This window comes from Arachis hypogaea, chromosome 2 (genome assembly GCF_003086295.3).
Source record: "Arachis hypogaea cultivar Tifrunner chromosome 2, arahy.Tifrunner.gnm2.J5K5, whole genome shotgun sequence".
In the NCBI taxonomy this organism is placed as follows: domain Eukaryota; kingdom Viridiplantae; phylum Streptophyta; class Magnoliopsida; order Fabales; family Fabaceae; genus Arachis; species Arachis hypogaea.
Window position 1 is genome coordinate 60945104 of NC_092037.1, and position 12343 is coordinate 60957446.

The following is a 12343-nucleotide window of genomic DNA, read 5'->3' on the forward strand; positions in this document are numbered from 1 at the left end:
TTGTAACTCTTGATGATTTTAAAGAAGTGGTGAAGGACTTCTTCATATCTGAGGGTAGGCAGCTTCAGTGGATTAAAAATGATAAAAAAAAAGGGTTCGGGTGGGCTGCAAAGGAGAAGAATGTCTATGGGTTGTACATGTATCCTACAATAATTCTCTTAGGTGCTTCCAGGTTAAAACTTTTAAATATGAGCATACATGTGTAAGGGACATGGGGAGTAATGCTGCTGACCAACACTGGCTGAGCAACAAAATTGAAAAAAGGCTAGCTATCCATCTTCAGATGACTAGGAAGGAGGCTAGTGATTTTCTGAAAGATGAGTTTGGGATACATCCTAATGATAAGATGGTTTACAGGGCACTAAAGGAGGTAAGAGACAGAATTGTCGGAAGCGAGACTAAGCAATATGGAAAGCTGAGGGATTATTTATTCGAACTCTTACGCAGCAACCCTGGGTCTACTGCACTCTTAGAAGTGATACCAATTCCACAATCCCCACCAGTGTTTGATAAGATATATATATATGCCTGATGCATGAAAAAAAAGGCTTCAAGAGTGGCTGTAGACCTCTAATATGTTTGGATGGATGCTTTCTTAAGGGGTACTTTGGTGGACAGTTACTTTCAGCGATTACCCAAGATGCCAATAATCATTTCTATACCATTGCTTATGCTGTTGTCGGATCAGAAACAAAGGAGTCATGGAAATGGTTTTTAACTCTCTTACAAGAAGATCTTGGAAATGCAAGTGTGCATGGATGGAACTTTATGTCGGATCAACAAAAAGTTAGTAATATATTTGTTTATCCTTATGTTCTGAAATCTAGTTCATTATGTTTCTATTATGAGGCTTTTGGTTTATAAAATTATGCAGAAATTAAGTGTTGTTCTGTTTCTAATTTTTTTTTTTACTAAAATGCAATCTCTAAGTTTTATCACATTAGTTAACATTAGTTAGCATTAGTTAGCATTAGTTAACATTAGCCAAGGTTAGTTAGCATTAGTCAACATTAGTTAGCAACATTAGTTAGCATTAGTTAACATTAGCCAAGGTTAGTTAGCATTAGTCAACATTAGTTAGCATTTATTTATTAACATTAGTTTATTTATGCATTTGATTTAATTTTTCAAAAATTTATAAACTTGAGTTAGTGAGACTTACACCAGACATTTAGCTACAACTAATTAAATAGTTAGTGCTGATCTTTAATTTGGATTGAGGAGCTCTCTTCATATGGCAGTGCCATGTTCGTTCTATCAAATAAGCCTTTGGATGAATGTTTATTATATTAGACCTGTACGTATGTGAATTGCTTTTGCTAATGTGTTAGATGGTTTTTAAATCATTGAACAAGCTTTTACTCTCATTAGCCAAGGCAGGGGCTGCTGTCATTAATTTTTCGCTTGCTGATATACCCTTGTACACTATCATTTGAAGTTGGTGTATTTTATTCTTCAACATTATGTGGACTACATCACACTTTTTAATGCTTTTTTGTTTATTTTGAGATGATATTCTTCTACTTTCAGGGACTTCTTGAAGCAATGAAAGAGGTGATGCCCGAGACACCACATCGTAATTGTGTGATGCATATGTGGAAAAACTTCATCAACCAATTTAAGGATCTGCAAGTCAGAGATGTGGTTTGGGAGTGTGCAAGTTGTTCAACCCCTCCTGAGTTTGTAGAGACTATGGAAAAGTTTAAGAAAATTAATGAAGAGGCATGGGAGTATCTTACAAGATTTGATCCTCGGGTGTGGTGAAGGCTTACCTTAACCATGGCCCCAAGGTTGATTCTTTGACAAATAATATGTGTGAATCCTGGAATGCCAAAATAGAAAAGTACAGAGTGAAGCCCATTCTTACAATGTGTGAAGAGTTGCGCTGTTATGTCATGAGGAGAATGACGAAGCATATCAGTCTACTGTCAGATTATCCTAGAAAGCTTGCTCCTGTACAGCAAAAAAGACTTGGCCGATTGATTAAGCCCAGCAACAGATGGAATGCAGTATGGACAGGTGACAACGAGAGGAAGCAGTTTGAAGTGAGTCGCAAGACATCAAGAGTTGATGTTGATTTGATGAAGCATACTTGTTCATGCAACATGTGGCAACTAACAGGTTGACTTACTTACTCTTTGATTAAAAATTTGTTTTGCTGAGTAATGTATTCTAGATTGATTATGTGATTTTGGAATTATAGGAATGCCTTGTGTTCATGTGATTACTGCTATTAGGAAGAAACATGACAAGCCAGAAGATTATGTGCACAAATGGCTTTGTATGGAGTCCATCTATCTGACTTATGCACACTCAATCCAACCAGTTCCCAGTGAAGAATATTGGCATAGAACATGTTATATCAAGCCAAATCCTCCACCCATCAAGAGGCCCATTGGTAGGCCAAAGGTGCATAAAAGAAAGAAGGATCCAATAGAGGATTTGATCCAAGGGGACAAGGTAAGAAAAACATTTCGCATAACATGTAGCAAGTGCGGCGAGAAGAGTCACAACTACAAGACGTGCAAGGGAGCACCATCTAATCCTAATTGGAAGCCTAAAACAAGGAAACCAAAGCACCAAAACTCAAGTAGTCAAGCACTAGTGGAACTTCCATTATCCCAATCTGTTCCAGAGCCTGAGGTAAAAAAGCACATGAGGATTTAGTTGTCCTTGTTATGAATGATGAAGGATTTATGTGTTTTCAATACAAAATTTAAAGGATTTATGTGTCTTCATTATAAAAGATAAAGGATTTATGTGTCTTTATTATAAATATTGTAGGTTGGCCAGAATACACAACAGGCAGCTCCAGCTGAACAAGCACAGGACACTCCAGCACATGCAACACCATTCAGCCAAGCACCAATCAAGACAACAAAACATACTCATTCTAAAACACCAGCTAAATTTAGGCTAAAGCAACCAATCAAAAGGCCACCTGCACCAACTGCAACTCAGACTCAAGTTGCTCCACCAACTTCAATAAGTGTGAGAACAACATCAAGTGGAGGAGTATCAAAGGAGACACTGGCAGCAACAAGTTCTGCCACAACAGGACTATTTAAGTTTATACCAAATCCAGGCTTCAAGAACCAGACAAAGTGACGTGCTTGTTCCTGACTTATTTTGGAAACAAAAATTAGTTTTTTTGCTGCAATAGTTGGTTGTAATCCATATTGGCAAACTTTCTTTTAGCCAATTTAGTTGCTTATGAATTAGTATTTTGGAATCCGAGGGCTGATATACCTGTTACAGTTACTTATCCTAGATGTTATTATGTTGTGGTATGACAATATCCCTATATTATGGTTTAGGTTGAATGAATGAATTATTGTTGATTGAATGAATTATATATGGCTTGTTTCTGGCTTAGGTTCATCTCTTGAAAGTAAACATGTATGTTACACGCATTCTATATCTATTTCAAGCCAACAAGATATGGATAATTAAAATCTTCTTTCTTTCATTTATATTAGCTAAAATAGTTAACAGATATAATTCATTACAATCCACATTTTTTTCATACCCTAAATAAACAAAGACCAACAACTACAACAATCAAGCTTAGAACTATGACCCAGAAGTTACTGCTTTTCTTGTTCTCTAGGTAATTTATCCTTTGCTCTAGATCAGCCATTCTGTTCTCCAATTCTATCTTCCCAAAATGTTCTTCAACATTTAAGCTCTGATTGTCACCCAATTTCTTTGTTGGCTCCATGCACCCAATTCTTCCAATATGGTCATCAACCCACACAAAGAATTTACAATATGGTTGTTTCACCTAAATCAATTCAGAAAGTATGAAAATATGTTGGTAAAAAAAACTCTCAACTTCATCCATATACATGAAAAATCGTGAGCTTACCTTAAAGAATGGGCATCCGAAGAATAGTCTGTTTGGGTTGGTATTTGTCTTCGACATGTAAAATATCACATACATCCCGCAGAAGCATTTTGGATCGATACAATCTTTCTCATCCCCAGCTTGAACTGAACAAGGAGCTGCATTTACAATCGAGCCTTCCTGTCATCTGCCAACACCTCCGCGTTGTCTCTTGATTGATGAGCTTCCATCACTGGCCATCAATTTAAGCAACACCACCATGAACAAATCTGAACAGCTGCTGCGTATGTTACTTGAGAAAACCCAGTTTAAATCTCATTAGGGTTACCTTATGAAAACGACGTCGTTTTGATCAGTAAGGACCTATTTGTCCTTCGAACATTTTTTCCTTCCAGCGTGGCACCGTAACGGACACCTGGACACCGTTACAGCCACGTCAGCCAGTTCCATTTGATGTGTGAGAGGCAAATAGACGGAAGAACTAAATTTTCCTCCGTTTGTTAAAGTCAGGGACTTTTTTGTATTTAAATTTTGTCAGAGATGTATTTGTCAAAAAATTAAAAAGTCAGGGACATATTTGTCTTTTTCCCAAAAAAAATTAGTCTAAATTTATTGTATTCTAATTTGCAATTCAGTCTTAATTTTTGACGAATACAAATTAAAAAATTCGTTATATGCATACATGTTTTTTTAGAAAATTATTATGAAATGTTTAAATTAAATTTCTGATTTATAATATTATTTAATTGATATATATCATTAATAATTTGTTTTACAATTTTTTTAGATAAATATATTAGTTTAACCGTTAGTTTTTATGTATCATCTATTTAAAGATAAATTAAATTGTCTCATACAATATTAATTGGTTAACATTTAGTACTAATTATACTATAGTACTTTTATTTTAATGAACAAACTTTTTATTCATAAAATTTTTCATTTTATTAGGCCACATTTTATTTTACATGATTCTTGACTCTATTATTTAACAACAAATAAATTAATCATTTTTAAATTTTATTTTAAATCTTAGTTTACAATCTTAATTCTATTTTACTTTGTAATTTTTATTTAATTTATTTTTAATCAAATTTGATTTATTTATTTACTCTAAAATATTGTTATTATATTTTTAAAAATTTTATATGCAGTTAATTTTTGTGATAGGATTATGACACTAATGTTTAAAAATAAAAATATAACAGAAAAGGAGTTCTAATAAAATATCCAATATCAAGAATCAAATTGTAATTATAATCAAAACTTTGTTGTTTCTATTATATTCTTTTTTTGTATAAATAACAATTAAAAACTGTAAAAGTGTAATTTAAATTTTTTAAATGAGTAACTAAATCTAATATTTTAACTGAAACTAAAAGTTTGTTTCTAATAGATTTTTATGAAGAGAATGAATCTTTTTATCGAAGACTCATAAAAAATGGGTCTAGACCTCTTGCGAAAATGATTTGGAAGATTCGAAACCAAAAATAGTGGTATTTGTTAGTAACAACATAATGGATGAGGTCAATCAATATAGATTGATCCGAAATCTGATTCAAATCCAATATAACACCTATAGGTACATAAGAAATGTATTGAATCGATTCATTAAAAAAAGTTTTATAAACTATTTTTGCACTTTTTTTAAAATACAACCAAATCACAACATTTATAAGGTGGAACCGTACAGATATATTATGTTTATTTTTAAAAAAATAATTATTGATTGATTTTATGTAGGTTGTAAATTAAGACATTGTAACATTTGATTGTTTTATTATAATTATTTTGAGATTTTTCTATCAATACTTAATTTATTATTTTTTTAAATTTAAAATAACAAATCATATTACTTCTTTATTTATGTGTAAAATTATTTTTATTTTAGGTTCTTTACATATTTAAATTACAACTTTATTATTATGTTTATACTTTACATATGTTTGAGGATAATAATCTATTTTTTATTGGTGACATAATATAATGCACTTATGAATAAATAAGTTCAATTTTAAAAATCTATTTTTTATTGGTGACATAATATAATGCACTTATGAATAAATAAGTTCAATTTTAAAAAGTAATTTTTGATTACTTACTTGTATTTCATCTCTTTAATTTTCTTCAATATTATTTATTTATTTATTCAAAAATTCTGTTAAAAAACTATCAATTTAGTATCCAAATTATTTTCTAATTTTGTCTTTACATATGTTTTTACTTTTTAAATTACAACCATTATATTTTTGCTCAACTTTATCCTATTCAAGAGGAATAACCCAACAAATATCTAAATTTTTCTTCCTCGTTCTTTTTATTATTTCAACTCTTAAAATTTACCATTATTTTTTTCTCTTTTTTGTTCTTCCATAATCACTTATTTACTATCCTCATGTTTATACTTCTCTTTACATAATATTTTATGTACATATTGATTCACATAAGATTTTTTTAATTTTTTTAGTTATTTTTAAAGTGTTATTCACTTTTAAGTGTAACTAAAATTAATAATTTAATATAATTTGATAAATTATTTTGCTTTATTCATTATAAAATTATGATATTATCGTTATTATTTATCCATTCAATTAACTATAAAAATACGAAAAATTTTTATTTTTCTGAAACTTTAGAAAATATGGATGCAATGACCTTTAAGTTATATGGCTTAAGATTTAAAGATGATTTTTTAAATGAATATTGATTAGAAATAAAAAAAATATTGTAAAAATATTGCATAAGTAATAAAAAATAAGTGGATAATATATATGCTAATTTAGATAACTAAAATAAAATAAAATTAGTAATAAAAAAAGATATAAAATTTCATATTTTATTTTGTGGTACAAAAATAATATATAATAATATAATAAACTGTAATGTTCTGATATAAAAAAAATATGTAACTTTTAAGATTAAAAAATATAATATTTTATGCATTAAAAATTTAAAAAATACTTATTATAGAGGAAGTTAAAAATATTCTGACGTAAAAAAATTATTTAATAAAATTAAGAGAAAAAAAGAGAGTTAAAATTTTTTAACTACTAAAAAAGAATCACCACCATCAACCTATTAAATTTGAGTAATATCAGGTGAGAATTAAGAAATAAACCAGAACGATAAATTCAAAAGTTTTTTATATCTTTTTATATAGTGTTTTATTTTAAATAATTAATTTTTTATGGATAGTATTTAAATAACAGACAAAATAGTAAGAAGATTCATATTAATTATGGAAACTAATATCAATTTTATAGTGTGATCGCATTATTTCAAAACATACAATATGAAACAATAAAATATAGTTTAATTAATGTGCACAATAAAGCAAACGCAAAAGTTATATAATAGTATATCACTCTAATCTGTACAGCAGAGTGTCCCATATAATAGTAGTCAAATATAGAAAGTAATGACAATTTTCTGTTCTAAGGTACTATATTAAATTGTAATTTAAATTTATAATTATTAGTTAAAAACTTACAATAATAGACTATTTTTATGATATTAGTTAAAAATAATATATTTTGATATTATTTTTTAGGGTTACTAATATTAAATTTTGATAATTTGAACAAAAAATTTTAATGTTTTATGTCTTAAATTTTTTCTTAATAGAACAATAAAATTACTTAACACATACATTAAAAAAAACTATTATTTTAATACATCTAGATATTCAAAAGACACAAAAACGAATTCTTTTAATAACACTTTAACAACTCATAAACATTAACCGAATAAATGATTATAGATCAAAGTGATAAACAAGATATAAAATTGTGATAATGGTACTTGGTGATAATTAAAGAGAAAGTGATAAGGAAATAAGAAAATAAAAAAGAAAAATAAGGCAATATAACAATTATGCCTGAAACAATGACAGACATGTATATAGAGAATAATAGTAAAAAAAATAAGAGTGTGTGATACAATAAAAAAATATAATAAAAATATAAATTAATAATTTTAAAAAAATAATAAAATTAAAAATAATTTAATAAATTGAATATAAAATTTATAATTATGTATAAAGATAAAGAATATTTTAAATATAATGGTTGATCTTTGTTTCAAATTAAATACTATTAAAAAGTAAATAAATAAATTTATATAATATTTATAAATAATTACTTTATAAATAAATGTTTATCTTAATTTTATTATACATAATAATAATAATATAATAAATTTGTTTAATATTTAATTTAATTTAAATTTATAAATTCTATACGTTTTAAAATTTAAATAATTTAACAAATGTTTATGTTTATTTTTAAATATTTTTTTATTTTTAGTTATTTTAAAGGTAAGTGCCTGTTGAACCTCTAGTAAATATAAATGCATTTTAATCTCTTTAAATTTTACTATTGTAATGAATTGAAACAAATGATAATTGAGACATTCTTTGGTTATCATAACAAGGTCAAACAATGATAAATAATAGTACAAACAGAGAGGGAGAGATTTTGTGGGAGAATAAATAACTGCACCGAATGAGAAAAATGGGAGAGAAAAAATGTATGTTAAGAAATCATATTTTATCCTTCAATATTTTTCTCTTATATTTTTTTATTTTACTTATAAAATATATAATAAAGGATTATGCTTTATTTTTTTAAGTGAATAAAATAATTAAGAAGATCTGATTCTATTTTATAGTACATGGAGTGTGTTAATCAATATTAGAATAAATGTCCAAAATGGTCCCTAAATTTTAAATCGGTATTCAATTTAGTCCTTAATTTTTATAAATGACTAACTAAATCCCTTAAATTCAGAAACGTGAGTCTCTATTAGTCCCTCACAGAAGTGTCATCTAAACGTTGCTGATGTGGAACGTTAACTGCCATGTGGGTATTCCAGCTGTTGCTGATATGTGCCAAGGTTGAATTTGATTCAAATTGGTATCTGGAATTGTCTAATATTACCCAAATTAGTCCATTTCAATTATAAAACCCTAATTGTCTTCCCTTCTTCAAACTGTATGCTATGTTCTTCTGTTCTTCGACTCTCCTTCTCTTCTTCGACCTCTCTTCTTCGCCCTAAAACCCAAATTGATTTCTTGTCTGTGTGAGTGATGATGGGTGGTGGCAAGAGAAGTCAAAGTAGCTCAAGTAGGAACAACTCTGCAGGCAGACCTTATGGAAATAAAGGAATGCACAATAGGGGAGGTAAGAACGCTGTTTTTTATAATTGCGGACTTCGAACAGTGATGAAGTACTCAACAACGGCAGAAAATTCTGGTAGACCATTTTATGGTTGTCTGAACTATGAGGTAAGATTATGGCTGTGAAGAAAATGTTAAGATAGTTTGAGTTTGAGTTTGGATTTACCTGCTCTTTTTACTTTGCAATATGAAATTTATTGTAATTTTTTTTGCTGGGCTGATGGATGTGAAGAACAAGTTTGTGCAACACCCATTTCACTAGAAGTTTTGCATGAGTTAAGTTGGAGGATGATAAGTTTGGAGAGTGATGTTAAGACCATGAACATAATGACAATGGTGCTGCTGGCTTTTGTAGTTACTTTTGGTGTGTGTATAGGTTTTAGTTTGTTGGGTTTATATTCAACAAATGATGATTATGTTATGAAATTTTAAATTTCTTAAGTGGTATGTAATGTCTTGATGAAGATGGAATGAAATGAAATGAAACACTAATTTGACATGAGCTTAACTTTTGATGCTACATTTATTCTGCTAAAATTGTGTTCAACTAAACCAGAAAGAGATAAATCATAACATGAACTAAACCAAAAACTTCATTAATTTAACATAACTGATTTTGAAACATGGAACAAGTATTTTTTGTGCTAAAGCACATTGTGCATAACATACTATCACAACCCAAAACATCATAGGCCATAACAACATTCAAAGGCCATGGATACAGGTTTCGAAGGTTACATTACAAAAAGACAGGATTGTTTAACCATAGCATTCAACTACAACAACATGAACTCAAAAAGCCACTACACTTTGTGCTAGTTAGACATTTTTCTTGGTAGGTTGAATCTTGGAGTTGGAACAAATTTCAAGAAGGAGGCCAATTTTTCAGAGGTTGCTACACTAGCTCCTTGAATAGCCTCTCTTGAAATCTCAATTGGATGTGGAGCAGCCGCAGCAATAGCAGCAGTGGATGAAGTTGTCCTCTTGACAGGAAGTTTGTCTATGCGTCTCTCACTTTTAGTTCTCAGATGCCCTTTCTTGGCATTCTTTGTAGTCTTTGCAGCCTATGATATCAATAACAACAATAAAAGTGTCATTATATGGATGATAACACTATCAAGAATCATATTAGCTGACCAAAAACATATCCTCTCAAGTTAACAAGAAAATGGATTTGTTTGTTTCTAGATTTATTAACTCAAACTCTAATTTTGATTAATGTTTTTAATACTATTATTACCTGAGTTGCAGGTTTTTGTTCAGCTCCTAGACCCCCTTCAGCAACAACTTCTGTTTGAGTATCAATTTGTCCTCCTTCAGCACCAACCTCACATTCTTCAGTAACAACCTCACCTTTGTTACCTTTAGAACCAATGTCACCCTTATTTGTAGCATCTTCAACAGCCTTTGCAGCAGCTGCTAGCTCATCAGCCTTTTGTTTCTTTGCTATTCTACAACTTTTTGTTGTGTGACCAACATCTCCACATGTTTCGCAGGTGAATTTGCCATATTTTCTCTTTAATTTTGTTGCAGTGCGCTCTTGCCTCCCCCGAACAGGTGCCTCATGTGCATCTCCACATCTGAAGTTTACAGCACAATGCACAAAACAGACAGGATTAATCATTTTGTCGCAAAACAACCATATTGCAAAGAACTAAAAATCAACTATATTTGTAATAAGAATGCATATATTTACTTCCTATTTTTGGTCCCGGGTCATTCCTCGACAATTTTGATATTAGGAATCTACGCTCTCTAACTTAGCTACGGGAGTCGCATAAATTTTTGGTACTTTTGAAGTTCAACATTTCTGTGGTAAATCATTGTAACTCATGCCTTTATTCTTTTGCACACAGACTATGGACGCGTTGAAGAGTGACGAGTATCTGCAACTGTTTCGTCTTCCACTAGATGGAGTATGTGATTTTCAGTCTTTTGAAGTTAGTTGTTCTAATTTCTAAGGTTTTGCTTATTGGTTTACTGATTACTGATATAGGATACAATTGAATTGAGTTGAATAGTATTCTATTTTTGTTCAATTCACTTTCACTTTATTGTTAAATAAACGAATGAAAAATCATGGAGCAAAGTACGCCAGGCAAGAGGTGCTAAGAATGGTTGGATTTGACTCTTAAAGTAACAAGTTTTAGATTTAACAAAATACAAATACATTCATGGATACAAGCAACTAAATTTCATAGACAAGCAGAGTAGTATATAGTTTTATATTTAAGATGCAAATACATGTATAAATACATTTGAATCTAATGACGTTAATTTATTTATTTATTTATCAATGGTTCAAATGCTACAATTTAGTAGTGAAAAGAGAAAAGGAGTAGTTACAATAGATAAGGAACAACAAGTTAGAAGGGTAGGAGTCAGTTATGAACTTATGACAGTTCTAACAAATTTTTTATTACTCTATTTTTGGCAAACAGTGTACACACACTTTTCAGTTTACAATTTTCACTGAATTTCTCATTCACTCTTCTGTTATCCCTCCTTCTTTTTTCATCAAGAATTCTCATTCGAAAGTTCCATAACAAAGTGCATTTCACAAATTAAATAAAGAATCCTAATAATTAATGGAGAAATAGAATCCAAAACCAACTATAACTTAAACCAGATTATGATTTATGTGGTTACAAGTTTCATTTTAGAAACCCTAAACCCTAACATTTGCGCCATCAACAACCATAACATTCTAAACAACTCCCTTACATATACAACAACGCATTCACACATAAGTATCAAGAACCCTCAATGAAAAACAAAAAATAGAAGAGAATGATCAACTTGAACTGTTACCTCTCACCGTCGGCAATGTACGAAGGTGATGCTTCGTCGATAACTCCTTCACTGACCGGAGAGAACAGATTCTAAGGATGATCCTCGGCGAGCAAATGTGAATGAAAAGTATGGGAGAATGAACGGACAGAGAAGAAGAGAAAGCTTTTCTAAAATTTTGGTAGGAAACGTTGAAGTGGAAGGGGGAACCAACAAGAATTGTTTATTCAAAGGGGAAAAAGATGTTATTTGAAACGACGTCGTTTTACACATTTTGGGCATCCACTCCTTCAACGGCGTCGTTTAATGGAATGCCCACATAGCAGTTAACGTTCCACATCAGCAACGTTTAGACGGCACTTCTGCAAGGGACTAACGAAGACGCACATTTCTGAATTTAAGAGATTTAGTTGGTCATTTATAAAAACCAAAGATTAAATTAAATACCAATTTAAAATTCAGGAACCATTTTAGGCATTTACTCATCAATATTATCACATGCTCAAATACAGAGTCTAAATGCTAATCAA

At 30.0% G+C, this 12343-nt stretch overlaps 1 protein-coding gene across 1 annotated transcript; it reads left to right on the plus strand.

The window, feature by feature from the left end:
* Positions 1–211: 211 nt before the first annotated feature.
* LOC140177033 (uncharacterized) lies at positions 212–1764 on the plus strand. The gene is made up of 3 exons (XM_072209269.1): positions 212–502; positions 601–786; positions 1531–1764. The coding sequence occupies exons 1-3, from the start codon at positions 212–214 to the stop codon at positions 1762–1764; spliced, it is 711 nt and encodes a 236-aa protein (XP_072065370.1).
* The last annotated feature ends 10579 nt before the right edge of the window (positions 1765–12343 follow it).